Here is a 22,400-nt window from a genome sequence, read left to right as displayed (position 1 = left end):
GGGGGGTAACTGCAACAGGGAGCCATTTCTTTACACAAGCCCCCCCCAGCCCACAGGCCAGGAGACTCAGCCAACGCTGGAAGAGTCTTCCTAGTCTGTCAGGCGAGGAAGAGTAGAGGAAATGGCTGGTTTGTTGCAGGGCCTACTCTGCCTTACATCCTTCTGTTCAGGTCATTCCCTCTGGGGAACTGACCCACTTCCACAGTGATAGGACCTAGTCTGAACTGCCTCTTGTCTGTGCTTTTTATGTCTTCTCCCATTCTCTCTATTTTGAGGTCAGAGGTATCCACCTCTGCTAATCTTATCTTAGCCAAGGTCACCCCTAGCTTACCCAAAGAGGTTACCCAGAGCTGGAGTAACCCCACCATGACCAACAGGGTCAGGGGGCCTAACTTGTTATTTGGCATGGGGTCAGACCACCATGCCAAGGATAGTGCAGCCATAAAGGCTAACACCCAGCAGAGGCCACTGACAGCTGTCAGTGCCCAGAACCACACCTTTAGCTCTTCACCTAAAAGGGAAGGGGCTAAGTTACAGGCTTCTTTGGGTTCAGGTTGCCTGTCTGCGGTATTGGAGTGGGGGGTTACCACATCTTGTAGTGAACACCCTTCTTCCACTCTTTCTTCTGTTAGCTGAGGAGCCACCCACTCAGGTTTAACAGTTGCCTGACTAGCCAGGACTTCTTGTGGGTCAGGTTGGACTTTATCAGGGCCATTTTTGGAGTTCTCCCCTACTGGAGCAGAATCTCCCTGGCTTGCTGTAACCTTGGCTAAAGGTTGTCCACCCTTCCTACTCTGTTTTCTTTTCTTCTTCTTCTGGGGCCTGCTTGCATTTACTGCAGAGGCAGGACTTCCAGAAACCTTGGGAGAGGACTGGCACTGGACCAGTTCCTCTCTTGAGCTCTGACTAACCTCTGGGTAGTCATTTCCAAGGAGACAATCAAGGGGGAGGTCTGTACTGACTACTACCCTTCTCCAGCTAAGAGTGCCACCCACTTCTATGGGCACTAAAGCCACAGGCCTCTTAGTGACCCTGTCTAGGCTAACTCTTACCCTGGCAGTCTCACCTGGGATGTACTGGTTCGAGAGCACCAGCCTGTCATGCACAATAGTGTGACTGGCACAAGTGTCTCTCAGGGCAGTGGTTGGGATTCCATTCACCAGTAGGTGGTGGAAGTGTCTACTTCCCTCTGGAATCTCCAACTCACCTGTTGGGCCCTGTTTCCAGTTGAAGGCTATGACGACCTCCTCATCTGAGGAGTCATCTCCCATGGCTACACTGGTTACCCCTGGAATTTTGTTCTGGGGTTTGTTTTTGGGACAAGAAGTGTCCTTGGTGTGGTGCCCAGACTGTTTACAGTTGTGGCACCATGCCTTAGTGGCATCCCAGTTCTTACCCTGGTACCCACCTTTGTTTTGGGTTGTGTCTTGGGGCCCACCCACCTGTTCTGGTTTTTGGGGGCCTACAGAGGACTCTTTTTCTTTGTTTCTAGTGTCACCCACTTTCTCCTGGGGAGTTTTTGTAACCCCTTTCTTTTGGTCACCCCCAGTGGAAGTTTTGGTTACCCTAGTCTTGACCCAGTGGTCTGCCTTCTTTCCCAATTCTTGGGGAGAAATTGGACCTAGGTCTACCAGATACTGATGCAACTTTTCATTGAAGCAGTTACTTAAAATGTGTTCTTTCATAAACAAATTATAAAGCCCAACATAGTTACACACTTCATTTCCAGTTAACCAACCATCTAGTGTTTTTACTGAGTAGTCTACAAAATCAACCCAGGTCTGACTCGAGGATTTTTGAGCCCCCCTGAATCTAATTCTATACTCCTCAGTGGAGAATCCAAAGCCCTCAATCAGGGTACCCTTCATGAGGTCATAAGATTCTGCATCTTTTCCAGAGAGTGTGAGGAGTCTATCCCTACACTTTCCAGTGAACATTTCCCAAAGGAGAGCACCCCAGTGAGATCTGTTTACTTTTCTGGTTACACAAGCCCTCTCAAAAGCTGTGAACCATTTGGTGATGTCATCACCATCTTCATATTTTGTTACAATCCCTTTGGGGATTTTTAGGATGTCAGGAGAATCTCTGACCCTATTTAAGTTGCTGCCACCATCGATGGGACCTAGGCCCATCTCTTTTCTTTCCCTTTCTATGGCTAGGAGCTGCTTTTCCAAAGCCAATCTTTTGACCATCCTGGCTAACAGGGGGTCATCTTCACTGGAGTTATCCTCAGTGATCTCAGAGGTGTTGGTCTCTCCTGTGAGGGAACCAGCATCTCTGACTATTATGTTTGGAGTCAGGGTTTGAGGGACCCTGTTCTCCCTAGATAGGACTGGTAGGGGGGAATTTTCCTCCAAGTCACTATCCTCTTCCTCTGAGTTGCCACCCTCAGAGGGGTTGGCCTTTTTAAACTCTGCCAAAAGCTCCTGGAGCTGTATTTTGGTAGGTTTGGGGCCCATTGTTATTTTCTTTATTTTACAGAGTGACCTTAGCTCCCTCATCTTAAGATGGAGGTAAGGTGTGGTGTCGAGTTCCACCACAGTCACATCTGTGCTAGACATTTTGCTTCTAAAAGTTGGAATACTTTTTAAGAATCTACAACTGGTTCTAGAATCTAAATCAAACTTTTACAAACTTTTGAACTCTAAAAGAAATGCTAAACAGGATCTAACACAAGGCCCTAGCAGGTCTTTTAAGAATTTAGAAAACTTTTCAAATTGCAAAAATCGATTTCTAATGACAATTTTGGAATTTGTCGTGTGATCAGGTATTGGCTGAGTAGTCCAGCAAATGCAAAGTCTTGTACCCCACCGCTGATCCACCAATGTAGGAAGTTGGCTCTGTATGTGCTATTTCAAAGTAAGGAATAGCATGCACAGAGTCCAAGGGTTCCCCTTAGAGGTAAAATAGTGGTAAAAATAGATAATACTAATGCTCTATTTTGTGGTAGTGTGGTCGAGCAGTAGGCTTATCCAAGGAGTAGTGTTAAGCATTTGTTGTACATACACATAGACAATAAATGAGGTACACACACTCAGAGACAAATCCAGCCAATAGGTTTTTGTTATAGAAAAATATCTTTTCTTAGTTTATTTTAAGAACCACAGGTTCAAATTCTACATGTAATAGCTCATTCGAAAGGTATTGCAGGTAAGTACTTTAGGAACTTCAAATCATAAAAATTGCATGTATACTTTTCAAGTTATTCACAAATAGCTGTTTTAAAAGTGGACACTTAGTGCAATTTTCACAGTTCCTGGGGGAAGTAAGTTTTTGTTAGTTTTACCAGGTAAGTAGGACACTTACAGGGTTCAGTTCTTGGTCCAAGGTAGCCCACCGTTGGGGGTTCAGAGCAACCCCAAAGTCACCACACCAGCAGCTCAGGGCCGGTCAGGTGCAGAGTTCAAAGTGGTGCCCAAAACACATAGGCTAGAATGGAGAGAAGGGGGTGCCCCGGTTCCGGTCTGCTTGCAGGTAAGTACCCGCGTCTTCGGAGGGCAGACCAGGGGGGTTTTGTAGGGCACCGGGGGGGACACAAGTCCACACAGAAATTTCACCCTCAGCAGCGCGGGGGCGGCCGGGTGCAGTGTAGAAACAAGCGTCGGGTTTGTAATGTTAGTCTATGAGAGATCTCGGGATCTCTTCAGCGCTGCAGGCAGGCAAGGGGGGGATTCCTCGGGGAAACCTCCACTTGGGCAAGGGAGAGGGACTCCTGGGGCTCACTTCTCCAGTGAAAGTCCGGTCCTTCAGGTCCTGGGGGCTGCGGGTGCAGGGTCTCTCCCAGGCGTCGGGACTTTAGGTTCAAAGAGTCGCGGTCAGGGGAAGCCTCGGGATTCCCTCTGCAGGCGGCGCTGTGGGGGCTCAGGGGGGACAGGTTTTGGTACTCACAGTATCAGAGTAGTCCTGGGGTCCCTCCTGAGGTGTTGGATCGCCACCAGCCGAGTCGGGGTCGCCGGGTGCAGTGTTGCAAGTCTCACGCTTCTTGCGGGGAGCTTGCAGGGTTCTTTAAAGCTGCTGGAAACGAAGTTGCAGCTTTTCTTGGAGCAGGTCCGCTGTCCTCGGGAGTTTCTTGTCTTTTCGAAGCAGGGGCAGTCCTCAGAGGATGTCGAGGTCGCTGGTCCCTTCGGAAGGCGTCGCTGGAGCAGGATCTTTGGAAGGCAGGAGACAGGCCGGTGAGTTTCTGGAGCCAAGGCAGTTGTCGTCTTCTGGTCTTCCGCTGCAGGGGTTTTCAGCTGGGCAGTCCTTCTTCTTGTTGCAGGAATCTAATTTTCTAGGGTTCAGGGTAGCCCTTAAATACTAAATTTAAGGGCGTGTTTAGGTCTGGGGGGTTAGTAGCCAATGGCTACTAGCCCTGAGGGTGGGTACACCCTCTTTGTGCCTCCTCCCAAGGGGAGGGGGTCACAATCCTAACCCTATTGGGGGAATCCTCCATCTGCAAGATGGAGGATTTCTAAAAGTTAGAGTCACCTCAGCTCAGGACACCTTAGGGGCTGTCCTGACTGGCCAGTGACTCCTCCTTGTTATTCTCATTATTTTCTCCAGCCTTGCCGCCAAAAGTGGGGGCCGTGGCCGGAGGGGGCGGGCAACTCCACTAAGCTGGAGTGCCCTGCTGGGCTGTGACAAAGGGGTGAGCCTTTGAGGCTCACCGCCAGGTGTCACAGCTCCTGCCTGGGGGAGGTGTTAGCATCTCCACCCAGTGCAGGCTTTGTTACTGGCCTCAGAGTGACAAAGGCACTCTCCCCATGGGGCCAGCAACATGTCTCTAGTGTGGCAGGCTGCTGGAACCAGTCAGCCTACACAGATAGTTGGTTAAGTTTCAGGGGGCACCTCTAAGGTGCCCTCTGTGGTGTATTTTACAATAAAATGTACACTGGCATCAGTGTGCATTTATTGTGCTGAGAAGTTTGATACCAAACTTCCCAGTTTTCAGTGTAGCCATTATGGTGCTGTGGAGTTCGTGTTTGACAGACTCCCAGACCATATACTCTTATGGCTACCCTGCACTTACAATGTCTAAGGTTTTGTTTTAGACACTGTAGGGGCACAGTGCTCATGCACTGGTACCCTCACCTATGGTATAGTGCACCCTGCCTTAGGGCTGTAAGGCCTGCTAGAGGGGTGTCTTACCTATACTGCATAGGCAGTGAGAGGCTGGCATGGCACCCTGAGGGGAGTGCCATGTCGACTTACTCATTTTGTTCTCACTAGCACACACAGGCTTGTAAGCAGTGTGTCTGTGCTGAGTGAGGGGTCTCTAGGGTGGCATAAGACATGCTGCAGCCCTTAGAGACCTTCCTTGGCATCAGGGCCCTTGGTACCAGAAGTACCAGTTACAAGGGACTTATCTGAATGCCAGGGTGTGCCAATTGTGGATACAATGGTACATTTTAGGTGAAGGAACACTGGTGCTGGGGCCTGGTTAGCAGGGTCCCAGCACACTTCTCAGTCAAGTCAGCATCAGTATCAGGCAAAAAGTGGGGGGTAACTGCAACAGGGAGCCATTTCTTTACAGACATTATTTCAGACTACTTCCACTCCTACAGGCTGATCCACCGCTTTTGGGGAAATAACTGCTTACTAGTCTATTGCAGAACATGCGTATCTACAGCGACAGATGCCATCGAACTGAAAATGTCACTTACCCAGTGTACATCTGTTCGTGGCATCAGTCGCAGTAGATTTGCATGTGCCCACCCGCCTCCCCGGGAGCCTGTAGCAGTTTGGAAGTTACCTTCAATTATTTATATATGTATCATCTCAACCTTAAATAAGTGCATACTTACTCACTCCATTGCATGGGCACTATTACTACAATTCAACTCCTACCTCACCCTCTGCGGGGAAAAACAATCGAAGATGGAGTCGACGCCCATGCGCAATGGAGACAAAAGGAGGAGTCACTCGGTCCCGTGACTCGAAAGACTTCTTCGAAGAAAAACAACTTGTAACACTCCGGCCCAACACCAGATGGCGAGCTATTGCAGAACATGCAAATCTACTGCGACTGATGCCACGAACAGATGTACACTGGGTAAGTGACATTTTCATTATATAGCACTTATTACCCCTGATGAGACGTTGGAGCGCTTTACAACGAGTAGCATGCTACTCTGGAACCCAAAATTAATGCTTAATCCAGTAGTTAAATGTTGGTTATTTTGATTAGTCATGTGTACTCATTGCATGCATTTACTTCAGTTATTTTGTGATAGATTATATTAATACCAGTTAGGTCTGATCATTAATAGGGGCTGTGTGATTTCAGGTGAATGGTTAGTGAGATAGATATGCTGGAGAAGATTAGGTAATGTTAAGTTGCAGGGATAGGGTTTTGAAGTAGGAGAAGTTGTGACCTACGAAATTACGTGTTAGCCATTTGCAGAATTAAAATATGAGAGAATAAGGCCGACAGGCATGAGACTGAGAGGAAGCTACACTCAAAAATAGAAAGCATAAAAGAAAAAGAGTCCCTCTGAAGAAAGAAAGGAGTCCAGCCTAAAGGAATCAAGTGGAATTAAGTCAAATTTAGTTTTTTCATGCAGGTTTTTAGGAGTATAGTGAAGTGTGGCTTTCTGAGATAGCAAGCAATCTAAGGATGTAAGCTTTGTAAGTTTTAGAAAGCTATCTGAGATGTAAACGGTAAAAAGAATACATTAAACATATTGCTCCATATCTGCGACAGACAGCTTAAAGCATGCAAGTTTGAGTGTACACATCACCTAAACATTGAGTCTTGCCTGCTGTATGCCAACCCTAGGACTGCCTTTTTACACATATTGTGGAGTATGCCTGCCTTGGTACAGGGTCTGTAAGCTGCAAGATGCCAAATTTTATAGTTTTATAAACCTTCCTTGAAATGGTGACAAATCTTCACAATCATCACTTACTGGAGATGTCCCTGGAGAACTAGAGGATGTTGACGGTTGTGGCGATCTCGCAGAATCTCTGGAAAAGATGACAGCTATATCAGGGCTGCCCAGGACATTTCCGGCAGCAAGGGGAACCAGGCTTGTGATCTTCATTTCAGGGTTAACAAAATTATTGATGCCTTTGGCGTCGGACTTGAGCTGCCACTCTGGGAATCAGAAGGAAAGGAGAACAGGCGTATGGTTATCCTGTCGTCCAGTCGTGGAGGAACGCGTCTACCACCATAGCTCTTGGGTCTGGTCCCCAACTGATGTAATGGGGAAGCTGAACGTTCAGCCTGGACGCAAATAGATCCGCATTGCCCAGACCCCACTTATGCTTCAGAGCCAAGACTACTGATGAAAGCAGTTGGCAGTTGCTAGAGTCATTGATGTAATGAGAATTCCAGCCCGCGACAGTGTTCTGTAGCCACGGTCGGTAGATACTTCGCTGTCACTGATTTTTGGTGTTGAAGACTATAGTGCCAGAAATAATTCGCCAGCTCTGTCTGAGCCCTTGATCTTGTGCCCCCCAGCTGGTTGATGCACTGGACCTCGAAATATTGTCCATTCTGAGGAGAATACAACCTGAGATTCTGTCTTGGGTAAGTGCACGAATGGCAAAGGATCCTCCCAGGACCTCCAGAAAGTTGATGTGTAGGTAGAATTTCTCTTCCATCCATTTTCCCCCTATGGAGAGCTCTTCACATCTAGCCCCCCAGCCATGACGGCTGGCATCAGATTCTGTGACCAGGTCTGGGGCTGATCTGAGGATCACTGTGCTGTTCCATGCTTCCATGTGGTCTATCCTCCACTGTAGCTCCGTTTTGGCTTCTGGCATCAGGGGAATCAATTCAGAATACGTAAGGCCATTCCATAAACGGACTGCCTCCAGTTGTTGTAATGCTGGGGACCAGGGAAAATCGCCTGTATTGAGGATGACAACAATCCAACAATTCTCGCCAGTTGGTGTAGGGATATCCTGTCCCTCCTCAGCGCTTTTGTCAGTTCCTTCGTAATCTTGTGTATCTTCTGTTCCGGCAAGCTATGGGTTGCCGAGCTGGAGTTGATGAAAAAGCCTGTAGAAGTCATATTCTGCGCTGGCGTCACCTCCGACTTCTGACCATTGATCACAAACCCCAGGTTCTGGAGAAGTGCAATAGTCATGGTCAAGTGTGAGTAATTGCGACAGGGACTGATCCATGATGAGGATATCGTCCAAGTAGATGATCACCCTGACCTCTTTCGTCCTGAGGACCAAAACCACCAGACGTAGGTTTGGTGAAACACCATGGTGCCGATGACAGTCCAGATTGTAGCATCCAGAATTTGTTTATTTGATTCCTCAACTTAAATTGGAGGAAGCGTTGGTGAGGCTTGAAAATAGGGACTTTTAGGTACTCATCCTTGAGGTCCAGCCCGACCATTCAGCCGTCCTGTAAAAGAAGGTCTCTCAATGGGTGGATCCCTTCCATTTTGAAGTGGCAGTAAACAGCCACTCTTTGACCTTTTTCCGGTTTATTACTAGTCGATAACCCTTGGCTTTTTTTTCTCTACAAGAAATTGATTTCTGAGGAATTCATGAAGCTGAAGTACCGACCTGCATATTGCCGCGTTGTGCAAGAGTTCGTCAACTTCTGAGTTGATGAGGTTTGTCTCTTCCTCTGAGGAAAAATAACAGAGTTGGTCTTGCTATCTTGTACTAGAGTTCCGTAGAACTATACTGTTGCTAACACCCACAGGTCTGAGGTAATTTCGGCCCATTTGTGAAAAGAATTGTTTGTGAGGGAAAGAAAGGATATGCCTTACCAATTAAATCCTCTTGGGGCGTTGGCCTCTCCTCCTGCCTCACGTCTGGGTCTGCCTTTCTCGCCTCCCCAGTTGGGGGAGAAGGCACATTGACAACTGTCATGCCACCCATTGTTCCTTCTGGGTTGACCTCTGTAGGAGCCTTGGTGATCTGGACTGCTGGAAGAGCGACCCCTGCCTCCTGGAGCCCCGGTGAACTCCTTCCACAGGAATGTTTCTTGATTGATTGACTGGGCCTTGTCCAGTGCTGAAAAGGTGGCCACAAATTTCCCCACTTTCTTCACAAAAGGGTCTTCCAATTTTGATGGTTTTATGACAACTCTGAAATTATCCAGAAAAATGTGTGCCAGGGGCCACTGTCTTACCTCAAACAAAGGTATTCAAGAAGTGTTGTGACTGAAGGAAAAATATGTCTGTCATAGTTTCACCCCCCAACCCCCACCCCCACCCCCAAGATGTGCTTATGGTGCTTGGACTAATTGCACAACTCTAAGTTGAGCAATAAGTGCTTCCTCATGCACCGGAAGGCAGTTGGGAAGCAGGTTCAAGTCTAAATTGCACCTGAAGAGCAAGAGAGAGCCAAGTGGGGCTCGTCCCTGCCCTGACACTCAGTCAGGGGAGAAGATGCAGTGGCGACACTCAACTATTCCAGCACCTTCTGAGTTCCTGGCCTATTGGTAACCCTGCAGCAAATAGCAGCCTTCAAAAAGCAAATTTTCCAGGTGCTACCACTTCCCTCAGGCTTGCCTTTGGACTCCACTGAGGCGCAGGTGCCTCCAGTTGGACCTTGCCACTAGGCTTTCCCTCGATGCCAGCTGTCCACGGTGGTACTGCTCTGGGCGTGTACCAAAGCTCTGGCACGTTGCATTTCCTTCTTTGTCCATGCCAGCACACGCTGGACCGAGTCGTGACACTGACTTCTGACCTTGAGCTGACATCATCTCACATCAGGTCTGTCATGTTATGAAATAACAAAAGTGGTTGTACAGGCAGACCTTCAGTATGGGTCCTTACTTCCATGCCATTATTATCAGGTACTAGAGGCCCTTTGGCTCAGACTCTGATGTGGGCCAGGGCATACCTAATGTCCATCATGACACTGATGAGGGTGACACTAATGATGACGATTATGATAAGGCTAACTTTGCTCCCCCCCCGCCCCCACACTTGCCCTGGTGAAGGCGTGTATGAAGTCTTGTAGAATGCCAATTGGCTAGATATCTCACCCAGAGGTAGACCTGGACTGGCAATGGAAGAAAGTGCCTCTTTTACTGTAGTGGTGTGAATAGTAGCAAAAGTGCTAGATTTTCAGTTGCCTATTCCTTAAACTAAAGCTAGTTTATTGACAGAAATTCTTAAGCTATATCCAGTTTCATCTGAGCCACTATCACTGTTTAACACTGGTCTTACTGACTCACTCATCTAAGTTATCCTCTGGCTAAACACTAAGGTCAGTCCATATGTGTTTTCCACACCCAAATTCCACAACGCCGTATGGAACTGAAACCTTTAGATGCCTGTGGTAAGAACATTTTTCTGGATAGGTGCACCCTTGCCTTATGGGACATTGGCTGTGAGATCTTGCTGGCCCTCCGTGGAGAGCTCCTGGACATCACTGGCCCAAATGATGGAAGACAGGATACAACTATATGTGTAGTGTGCAGGCTTGAACACCACTAAATGCATAAGCAGTACTATTGGTACCAGTGTCTTGCTTAGAAGGATGTGATCAACCGGTTTTCCGGCATGTCAGTGCTTTTCTTGTGGACAAGTCTATTGATGAATCTAGATGATTTGGAGAAAAAGGTTGACTCTACACTTGAGCAATGCAAAGATAGAGCTGTGGCAAGACTATCTTTAAGGTAATTTTCTCTAGTCATACAATTCACCAGCAATATAGAAAGTTTGGAAGCTACTTTGGGGCCCTAGCTTGTCAGCAGTATTTAACCTTCCCTGTGGGTGCTGCTGCAAACTCAGCCCTTCTTAGGTATAGAGGGCACAGTGTCTGCTGAAATCGTTCACCCCAGTTGGTTTTACAATTTGTTCAAAGAACTCACTGCCTTATTTAGCCCTTCCTCACCCAACACCAGAGCAGTTTTTGTTGGATCATGCTGCGTGCTGACGTCAGTTTTTCTTCAAGACTTTCCACGCCAGAAGCGTGGAGCCATGAACACTGGCCACTGATGTGTCAAAACTAGGCCCCTAGAAATCTGCAATCGGAGCGGGTAGGATGGGTGTGTTTGTAAGCAATCTGCAGCTAGCTATAGTCTCTACCAGATACTGAAGGTAAGTATATGTCCATAGAGACTTCTAGCTGCAGATTTCATACCTTTGAATAGATACCCAAGCAATTCCATCCCCGGAGGAGTTTTTCAAACGAGAAAGTCTTCGAGAACCGAACGGGCAATGTTCCATCCTGACTGCCCTGACTTTCCAGGCAGTAGTATTTGGTAAATGTGTGAAGAGACACCTATGTTGCTGCCTGGCAAATGTCCAGGACTGGAACTCAGCCTGCTAATGCAGTGGTTGCAGCTTTACCTCTGGTAGTATGAGCACGCAAGCTTTCAGGGGCTTGCTTTTTGGGCAGTGTGTAGCAGATCTTTAGGTAGAGCATGACCCAATCAGAAATGGTTCGCTTCTGCACTGCCTGACCCCTCTCTGTACCCACACATACCCCACGAAGTGTTAGTTGTCCACCCAGAACTCTTGTATGGTCAAGGTAGAACACCAACAATCTTTTTAGGTCCCGGGGTGGAGTTTCTCTTCTTCCTTAGAAGGATTTGGGGATCTGTAAAAAGAAGGCAGGGTGATTGATTTGTCTACGTGAAAAGGCGTGTCCACTTTTGGTAGAAAAGAGGCCCTTGTGAGAATCGCCACTTTGTCACGTTATATAGAAAGCTACGGGGTTTGGAGAATAAGGCCTGCAGCTCACTCACACTGCGGGCAGATGTAGTTGCCACAAGAAAGGCTTGGTTCGATGGCATCTGTCGCTGTAGATACGCATGTTCTGCAATAGCTCGCCATCTGGTGTTGGGCCGGAGTGTTACAAGTTGTTTTTCTTCGAAGAAGTCTTTCGAGTCACGGGACCGAGTGACTCCTCCTTTTGTCTCCATTGCGCATGGGCGTCGACTCCATCTTCGATTGTTTTTTTTCCGCCATCGGGTTCGGACGTGTTCCTGTCGCTCCGAGTTTCGGAACGGAAAATTAGCTAATTTCGGAAGATTTTCGTCGGTATTGTTGCGTTCGGGATCGGCGTACTTAGATTCCACACCGCATCGCAGATCGAAGAGCTCCGGTGCCCTTCGGGGTAGTTTTTCGATCCTCCGTCGGGGCCTGGTCGGCCCGACCGCGTGCTGAAGAACGCCGATGGAACGGACCCCGTTCCGTTTCTGCCCCAAATGCCACAATAAATACCCCTACACAGACCAACACTTGGTCTGCAACCTGTGCCTGTCACCTGAGCACAGCGAAGACACCTGCGAGGCCTGTCGTGCGTTCCGGTCCCGAAAAACACTCCGAGACCGTCGAGCCAGAAGACTTCAGATGGCGTCCGCACCGACAGCCCAACGGGAGTTCGAGGAACAGGAAGAGGAAGGTACCTTCTCGATCCAAGACTCAGACTCCGAAGGATTCGACGATACACAAACCGTGAGTAAGACGTCGAAAACCACACAGAGACACATTTACAAGGCCCAGGGGACGCCACTGCTATCCGGCCATGGCTCCACCCATAAATTCGGTGACCGACCGTCGGCACCGAAAAAGGCCCAAACAGTGCCGAGGTCGTCCGACTCCGGTCGAGACACCGGCACGCAGCCTTCTCGGGACCGAGAAAGTGCTGGAGACAAGCCTCGACACCGAGATGCCGGTGTGGACACGGCTCGACGCCGAGACAGCGGCACCGAAGCAGATCGACGCCGAGAGGTTTCGGCCCCGAAAAAGAAAAAAGTCACCTCGGAGCCGAAAAAACACGCAGACAGGGTTTCGATGCCGAAACAAACTGCAAGCGACCCAGCTCCAGGCTCTTATACAGAAGAGCACTCGCTAACCTCCCAAATGCAACAGCATAGGTTTGAGGAAGAGCTACAAGCAACTGATGTGGACCATACGCAAAAGCGTATCTTCATACAGCAGGGGACAGGAAAAATAAGCACCCTTCCCCCTATTAGGAGAAAGAGAAGGTTGGAGTTCCAGACTGAGCACACACCACAACCAAAGGTGGTGAAAAGAGTTACCCCACCACCCTCTCCTCAGCCCGTGATTAACGTCTCACCAGCACAAACTCCATCACTCTCCCCAGCTCACACCACCATGAGCCAGGGTGACCAAGATCAGGACGCATGGGACCTATACGACGCCCCAGTGTCAGATAATAGTCCGGAGGCATACCCTACGAAGCCATCTCCACCAGAGGACAGCACCGCGTATTCTCAAGTGGTGGCTAGAGCAGCACAATTTCACAACGTAAGCCTCCACTCAGAACAGGTCGAGGATGATTTTTTATTCAACACACTCTCCTCCACCCACAGCTCATACCAAAGCCTGCCTATGCTCCCTGGTATGCTCCGGCACGCAAAAGACATCTTTAAGGAGCCGGTCAAAAGTAGGGCAATCACACCAAGGGTGGAAAAAAAGTATAAGCCGCCTCCTACGGACCCGGTTTTCATCACTACACAGCTGCCACCAGACTCTGTCGTTGTAGGAGCAGCTAGGAAAAGGGCCAACTCTCACACATCTGGAGATGCACCACCCCCAGATAAAGAAAGCCGCAAGTTCGATGCAGCTGGTAAAAGAGTCGCAGCACAAGCTGCAAACCAGTGGCGCATCGCAAACTCCCAGGCACTACTTGCGCGCTATGACAGAGCCCACTGGGACGAGATGCAACATCTCATTGAACATCTGCCCAAGGACTTACAAAATAGGGCAAAACAAGTGGTTGAGGAGGGACAGGCCATCTCCAACAACCAGATACGCTCCTCCATGGACGCTGCAGATACAGCTGCACGGACAATTAATACATCTGTAACTATCAGAAGGCATGCATGGCTCCGAACGTCTGGATTTAAACCAGAGATTCAACAAGCAGTTCTCAATATGCCTTTTAATGAAAAAGAACTGTTCGGTCCAGAAGTGGACACAGCGATTGAGAAACTCAAAAAAGATACGGACACTGCCAAAGCCATGGGCGCACTCTACTCCCCGCAGAGCAGAGGGAATTACAGCACATTCCGTAAAACGCCCTTTCGAGGGGGGTTTCGGGGTCAAAGCACACAAGCCAGCACCTCACAAGCCACACCGTCCAGTTACCAGGGACAGTATAGAGGAGGTTTTCGGGGACAATATAGAGGAGGGCAATTCCCTAGAAATAGAGGAAGATTTCAAAGCCCCAAAACCCCTACTACTAAACAGTGACTCACATGTCACTCACCCCCTCCACACAACACCAGTGGGGGGAAATATAGGTCATTATTACAAAGCATGGGAGAAAATCACTACAGACACTTGGGTTCTAGCAATTATCCAACATGGTTATTGCATAGAATTTCTACAATTCCCTCCAAACATACCACCAAAAGCACAAAATTTAACAACACACCATTCCAATCTCCTGGAGATAGAAGTGCAGGCACTATTGCAAAAGAATGCAATCGAATTAGTGCCAAACACACAAATAAACACAGGAGTTTACTCACTGTACTTTCTGATACCAAAGAAGGACAAAACACTGAGACCAATCCTAGACCTCAGAGTAGTGAACACTTTCATCAAATCAGACCACTTCCACATGGTCACACTACAAGAAGTATTGCCATTGCTAAAACTACACGACTACATGGCAACTTTAGACCTCAAGGATGCTTATTTCCATATACCAATACACCCATCGCACAGGAAATACCTAAGGTTTGTATTCAAAGGAATACATTACCAATTCAAGGTACTGCCTTTCGGATTAACAACCGCACCAAGAGTCTTTACCAAATGTCTAGCGGTAGTCGCTGCACACATAAGAAGGCAGCAAATACATGTGTTCCCATATTTGGACGACTGGCTAATCAAGGCCCATTCGTTCATAGAGTGCTCAAATCACACAAATCAGATCATACAAACCCTCTTCAAACTCGGGTTCACCGTCAACTTTACAAAATCCAACATTCTGCCGCGCAAGGTACAACAATACCTAGGAGCCATAATAGACACATCAAAGGGAGTAGCCACTCCAAGTCCACAAAGAATTCTAAATTTCAACACCATCATACAACGCATGTATCCAACACAAAAGATACAAGCAAAGATGGTATTACAACTCCTAGGCATGATGTCTTCATGCATAGCCATTGTCCCAAACGCAAGACTGCACATGAGGCCCTTACAACAATGCCTAGCATCACAGTGGTCTCAAGCACAGGGTCACCTTCTAGATCTGGTGTTAATAGACCGCCAAACTTACCTCTCGCTTCTGTGGTGGAACAACATAAATTTAAACAAGGGGCGGCCTTTCCAAGACCCAGTGCCACAATACGTAATAACAACAGATGCTTCCATGACAGGGTGGGGAGCACACCTCGATCAACACAGCATACAAGGACAATGGAACGTACATCAAACAAAACTGCATATCAATCACCTAGAACTTCTAGCAGTTTTTCAAGCACTAAAAGCTTTCCAACCAATAATAGTTCACAAATACATTCTCGTCAAAACAGACAACATGACAACAATGTATTATCTAAACAAGCAGGGGGGGACGCACTCCACGCAGTTAAGCCTGCTAGCACAAAAAATTTGGCGTTGGGCAATTCACAACCAAATTCGCCTAATAGCACAATTTATACCAGGGATCCAAAATCAACTCGCAGACAATCTCTCTCGAGATCACCAACAGGTCCACGAATGGGAGATTCACCCCCAAATTCTGAACACTTATTTCAAACTCTGGGGAACACCTCAGATAGACTTGTTTGCGACAAGGGAGAACGCAAAATGCCAAAACTTCGCATACAGATACCCACACGAACAATCCCAAGGCAATGCCCTATGGATGAACTGGTCAGGGATATTTGCTTACGCTTTTCCTCCTCTCCCTCTCCTTCCTTACCTGGTAAACAAACCCAGTCAAAGCAAACTCAAACTCATATTGATAGCACCAACTTGGGCAAGGCAACCCTGGTACACAACGCTGCTAGACCTGTCAGTGGTACCCTGCATCAAATTGCCCAACAGGCCAGATCTGTTGACACAGCACAACCAAAAGATCAGACACCCAGATCCAGCATCGCTGAATCTAGCAATCTGGCTCCTGAAATCCTAGAATTCGGGCACTTACAACTTACCCAAGAATGTATGGAAGTCATAAAACAAGCTAGAAGGCCATCCACCAGGCACTGCTATGCAAGTAAATGGAAGAGGTTTGTTTGCTACTGCCATATTAATCAAATACAACCATTACACACAACTCCAGAACATGTAGTGGGTTACTTGCTTCACTTACAAAAATCTAACCTGGCTTTCTCTTCCATTAAAATACACCTTGCAGCAATATCTGCATACCTGCAGACTACCTATTCAACTTCCCTATATAAGATACCAGTCATTAAAGCATTCATGGAGGGCCTTAGGAGAATTATACCACCAAGAACACCACCTGTTCCTTCATGGAACCTAAATGTTGTCCTAACTAGACTTATGGGTCCACCTTTTGAACCCATGCACTCCTGCGACATACAGTTCCTAACCTGGAAGGTGGCATTTCTCATCGCCATTACTTCCCTAAGAAGAGTAAGCGAGATTCAGGCGTTTACAATACAGGAACCTTTTATACAACTACACAAAAATAAAGTCGTCCTAAGGACCAATCCTAAATTTTTGCCAAAGGTTATTTCACCGTTCCATCTAAATCAAACAGTGGAACTTCCAGTGTTCTTTCCACAGCCAGATACCGTAGCTGAAAGGGCACTACATACATTAGATGTCAAAAGAGCATTGATGTATTACATTGACAGAACAAAAAACATCAGAAAGACTAAACAACTCTTTATTGCATTTCAAAAACCTCATGCAGGAAACCCAATTTCAAAACAAGGTATAGCCAGATGGATAGTTAAATGCATCCAAATCTGCTACCTTAAAGCTAAACGGCAGCTGCCCATTACACCAAGGGCACACTCAACCAGAAAGAAAGGTGCTACCATGGCCTTTCTAGGAAACATCCCAATGCAAGAAATATGTAAGGCAGCCACATGGTCTACGCCTCACACATTCACCAAGCACTACTGTGTAGACGTGTTATCCGCACAACAAGCCACAGTAGGTCAAGCCGTATTAAGAACATTATTTCAGACTACTTCCACTCCTACAGGCTGATCCACCGCTTTTTGGGGAAATAACTGCTTACTAGTCTATGCAGAACATGCGTATCTACAGCGACAGATGCCATCGAACTGAAAATGTCACTTACCCAGTGTACATCTGTTCGTGGCATCAGTCGCAGTAGATTCGTATGTGCCCACCCGCCTCCCCGGGAGCCTGTAGCAGTTTGGAAGTTACCTTCAATTATTTATATATGTATCATCTCAACCTTAAATAGGTGCATACTTAGTCACTCCATTGCATGGGCACTGTTACTACAATTCAACTCCTACCTCACCCTCTGCGGGGAAAAACAATCGAAGATGGAGTCGACGCCCATGCGCAATGGAGACAAAAGGAGGAGTCACTCGGTCCCGTGACTCGAAAGACTTCTTCGAAGAAAAACAACTTGTAACACTCCGGCCCAACACCAGATGGCGAGCTATTGCAGAACATGCGAATCTACTGCGACTGATGCCACGAACAGATGTACACTGGGTAAGTGACATTTTCATTTCCATGTGAGAAGCCTGAGGGGACTATTGTGGAGGGGCTCAAAAGGAGCTCATATCAAAAAGTCACAACCATATTAAGACCACACTTGGGGCATATTGAACTGGGCGAGGAGAGAATAGATGAGTAAGAACTTTGAGGAACCTGGCAGTGTCTAGCCAGGGCTGCAGCACTGTTTATGCCACCCTGAATGTGACAAAGGACAAAATGGCTCCCAGCCTGCCACTGCAGACTGGGAGAGCAGTGTTTACACTGCCAGCTCAACTTTGACAATTAAACTAATGGCAAAGCCACTACTTCCCTTCACTTCATTAGTAAGTTTCCCCTAAGGAAGGCCTAGAGAGTCCCATGGCAGGGAGCTATATACTGTTTAGTAAGACCCCAGCACGGCTAACTTCTGTATACCTGCGACCCGTTGAACGCACGACTGCTTCGGCTTCACTTCCTAGGTTCCTTGACATTAGGCTTATCAGGGGCTTCTGCTTTTCACTTGACCATCACTCGGACTTACCACATCGGATGCTCTGAAGTTACTACCTCTTATTAACCGTCTACTTTGCAAGAGTTCTACTCCCTTGCCTCACCACAGACTCTCCAAGATTCTCTAGCGGGCCGGACGCCTAGCCTTGATGAAGTCACCAGTGTGACGAAACATGTGTTGGCTGTTTTTTGAAGAACACGCAATCTTGAGGCAGACTGTGCCTATAAATAAAGACATTTTCTTCAATAATCTTTGGATCTTCACGTATTCTTTCTCCAACCTGAACCGTTCTACCAGGGATACATATCCTTGCCACGTTATTGGACTATTCATATCTGTGTGCTGTGATCACATTGCAATTGTTTTAACTTCTGAAAGGAACTACCTAACTGGGTACTGTAAGGTAGCAAAATATTTGTGGCATTAAGCCCCACCTAATGCCCAAATCGAATTTAATGTTACAAAGTTCTGCAACTTTTAGAAAGTTGTCATTCTGTGCTCCAGCTAGTCCAGCGCCTTACAAAGGCCCTGGTCCACAGACAACTTTCTGTCAGCCTGGGGATACATGTGAACAACTCCCAAGCTTGGGAACACAGGCAGTTGCCGTAGAATGAGGAGTTGCCTCCTCTCCCTGGAAGGCCACTCAGTGTATTAGCCCAAAGGTGAGCTTCAAAGCAGAAGCCGCCTTTCAAGGGCAAATGGTGATAACTCTCCCAAGCACACATTACAGTGTGGTGGGCATCATGGGGGGGGTGGCGGGGGCTGTCTGGGGGAGTTGATTCCTGGCCCCAGATCAAAGCAGTGACTCAAAGGATCAGTTGGTGATTCCCCGGAACCAGCCCCAGGGACAAAAGAACTGAAGAAGCCCAAATTGGTAGCCACCGCATGAATTTTGCCACTACCTGCTGCCGGGCACCTAAATGACAGATCCTCAACGTCCAAAAGTTCTAGAATCTGGTGGACCTAGGGGTGCCATCAGAGTCCTGATTCGTCACCACCCAAGAGGGACACTAGCCCCCACTAATGGATTGTGCCCCAACCACGATGCATGGAGACCAGTAGCCCATTATCATCTGGCCTGCTACTGCATTAAAAGAGGACTTCGCGGGAACCCGACTTTTGTAGCCAAATTCGCCCCACATCACCTGTGACCAAAGACTCACCACAAAGGCACCCCATCGACCACACCTCAAACAGGGCATTCTTAAGCATCTTTTCATCCTTTTTTCTCACTGTCAGGACCACTCCATTGAAGTATTCGACTGTCGCCCTATAAAGTTTGGAGCTCTTTGGTGTCCAGGTAACTGTCCAAAGTATCCTTTCTGGCCCATAGACCTCCATCCAGTGGGATGTTACCACCAAAGTCGGGCTGGAGTAGCCGCACTAACTCTTTCAAACTTTTCAAGTTTACAGACTTTTTGTTGACCATCGCTTGTTTGCGGTTGCCTTTAAAAGTAGTATCTGCTAAAATCCGTATCTCTAGAACCCTCAGGTGGATTTTGCTCATCATGGTCTCTAAAAATTCATAAAATGTACTCTAGCTTTATAAATGGGTTTCTTGTTTTTCATGTTGTGTGACTTTCTGATTCAGTCTTTTGATACTGTTAAATACTTAACACTAAGTTCCTTTGTGCAAGTCTTGCTGCACGAAAGCCATAGCTACAAAGTGTTGATCTTAAGGTTGTTCAAATGAGCCTAATTTCCATCCAAGACAGGGTTGTAACTGTATTCCATGGTAAGGCTCCACAGCCATATCATATAATACACCCAACACCTCACACGGATTAATAGGAAAACTTTGTCTCTTCAAATTTCTAAAATGCATGGACATGGTTGTTTGACTCACACATGTTAAAGGATGTTTGGAGAGTGTTTACAGAGATAGAAATTGAACAGTTACTGCTAGGAACAAAGGCATGGTCTACGGATAGTTTCTGAGATGTTTCTGCTCGGTATTTGAAGGTTGCATTATGATCCCTGGTCTGAGGGAGATTTTAATCCATAGATTTAGACTTTAGGACTGCACAAGCCTTTCGATGAGTGATTCTAATTTTTGCTGTAGAATATACCTTTTCTTAATATACCTTTTCTTGGAGTATTGCCAGCTCTAGCGACTTGTGTGGCTTTTGCAGCAATATACCAGAAATATTTATAAAGGTACCATCTGGGCATCTGCAGATACTTTTACAAAACATTTTGTTGATATTAAAAGTAGAGTGGTATGTTTTTTTTCATTGACAATCTCTTTTCTTTATCCCTTCATTTCCCGAGAGATTGGCCCTGATAACGAGATGAAAACTTCACTCACCAGCACTTCCAATTCAATCACAATTTAACCCACACTGCTCTCCTTGATAAAGTGAAGTTCCTCCTGGACTTCATAATTCTAACATATCAGTGAAACTTGTGAGATGTACAGTTATTCCTGAAAGGTTTCTCACTGCCACCATACATTGAAGTAAACAATATGAACAGAAAGGACTAAATATTTTTATGGTGGGCTTTTTCTATGAAACTTATTAGTCCTTTGGAACTTCATTGTTACCTTTTAGCAGATAGTATATATGTTAATTTCTATTGGTCTGTGCTCGCATGGTCACTCTTGTTAGCAATAATTTGATTAGCTAATAGTTCGATATAGCAATGATGAGGTGCAATTTTTCCTGATCTGCTTTCTTTCTCTATAGTTTTACACCAGGTTCATGTACACTCACTGCGTACAAGCTGACACCAAGTGGCTACGAGTGGGGAAGGCAGAATACGGACAAAGGCAACAATCCCAAGGGATACCTTCCCTCACACTACGAGAGGGTCCAGATGCTGCTGTCTGATAGATTTCTTGGCTTTTTCATGGTCCCGGGACAGGGATCATGGAACTACAACTTCATGGGTAAGTGGTACTTGCATGCAGGGGTGAAAATAGTGACTGGGAATTATTTCTACCCCCAAAATACGCGTAGAGAAAACTAGAGACCTGTTACCTCCTGCTCTCGCCAGATATTTTTGGAAAGAATGGAAACGCATTAGGCATAGAATGTCCTCTTTAGAAAACGTGTGGGAAAGAGGTGAACCAGTCTCGAGCTAGAAGTGCTCTTGGGGTAAAAGGTGGAGCGTTGTGACCACAGTACTATTGAGGAGTGACTGAAGGACTGATGATGCAGTATCATACTTAGTTTTGGGACAATCTGTTGAAAGGAATTAGAGAAACTGTCTTTGAACTACATGGCTGGGAGAAAGGAAAGGTTAATCACAGATGTGTTTAGTGATCCACATGATGTTTTCTATCCCCAGGGGTTCGTCATGATCCTAACATGAAGTACGAGCTACATCTGGCTAACCCGAAAGAGTTTTACCATGAAGTCCATCGGCCATCACATTTCTTGAACTTTGCCTTGTTACAGGAGGGAGAAGTATATTCTGCTGATCGCGAGGATCTCTATGCCTAATTGCAAGGCATTGCAAATTGAACTAGAGACTACAATTCTGTTGATATTCAACAGAAAGTCCTTGAACAGGGAACATTGGCTGGTACTAGGGATTTTGCCCGGCACCAATTCACCTGTTGATTCACTGTTTCGATATTGTGTTTGTCTGCAACACCTGTAAAATGTGTTGATTTCTGCACCCAGGCTGCATCTTTCTGGATGCAGTCATCTTTGTAGTATAAATGTATTGGTTTAATAAAATTGTATAAAGTATAAAGTAAATGAACGGCCCATCTTAACCATTCAGTGTCCTTTTGCAGTAACTCTGTAAAGATATCCTCTCCCTTTCTTCAGGTGTACACTTCTGTCGAAGAGAGAAATGTTTCTCAGTCCGCATCCGAATGTCACTGGGGAGTTAAAGTTTAGATTCCTTGTCTGCTCTTATGTTTGTGGCAGATGGTGCCTTGGCCAGTTAGGAGATTATCGTCCATTCATCAGTTCTGGCTTTCTGTTGGATTCGAAGTTTGACACAGTATACTGATGACTTAACGTCGCCACTATGCGATTTTCTCTTATATTCATGAGTAGTGGAACATCTCTGTATGTCTCAGAACTTAAAATATGTTTTTCAATTTTGAAAGACCGTTAAAGGAAACATGCCTAAAGTAGACACAATTTTCAGTCTTTTAATGCACTCAAATCAGTCACAGCAAAGTAGATGTGGTTGTAGACACACTTTTAAAAACATTTTAAAACTGAAAAATGAAGACTGGAAATGATTCTGCTCTATTAACTTACGGAAGTCCCTTCGTTTTTACCGCTAACTGAACCGAGCATGCTTTTCAGAGATTGACTTTGACTGGAAAGTGTTCCTATAACTTATTTGTTTCATTGACCATTTTAGGACGTTTACTTGAT

At 46.5% G+C, this 22,400-nt stretch overlaps 1 protein-coding gene across 1 annotated transcript in view; it reads left to right on the top strand.

Annotated features, from left to right (window-relative positions):
* The window catches only part of PRPF8 (pre-mRNA processing factor 8), a 200,002-nt gene extending 178,238 nt beyond the window's left edge, over positions 1–21,764 (top strand). The window contains exons 42-43 of the mRNA XM_069226117.1: positions 20,745–20,947; positions 21,349–21,764. Of these exons, the coding sequence (XP_069082218.1) occupies positions 20,745–20,947; positions 21,349–21,503 (358 nt within the window). The 3' untranslated portion in view covers positions 21,504–21,764. The remainder of the gene's footprint in view (positions 1–20,744; positions 20,948–21,348) is intronic.
* Positions 21,765–22,400: the final 636 nt, after the last annotated feature.

The sequence above is a fragment of the Pleurodeles waltl genome, chromosome 3_1, assembly GCF_031143425.1.
Source record: "Pleurodeles waltl isolate 20211129_DDA chromosome 3_1, aPleWal1.hap1.20221129, whole genome shotgun sequence".
Taxonomy (NCBI): domain Eukaryota; kingdom Metazoa; phylum Chordata; class Amphibia; order Caudata; family Salamandridae; genus Pleurodeles; species Pleurodeles waltl.
Note: the sequence above shows the minus strand (reverse complement) of the source record. Positions and strands in the feature narration are given on the sequence as shown.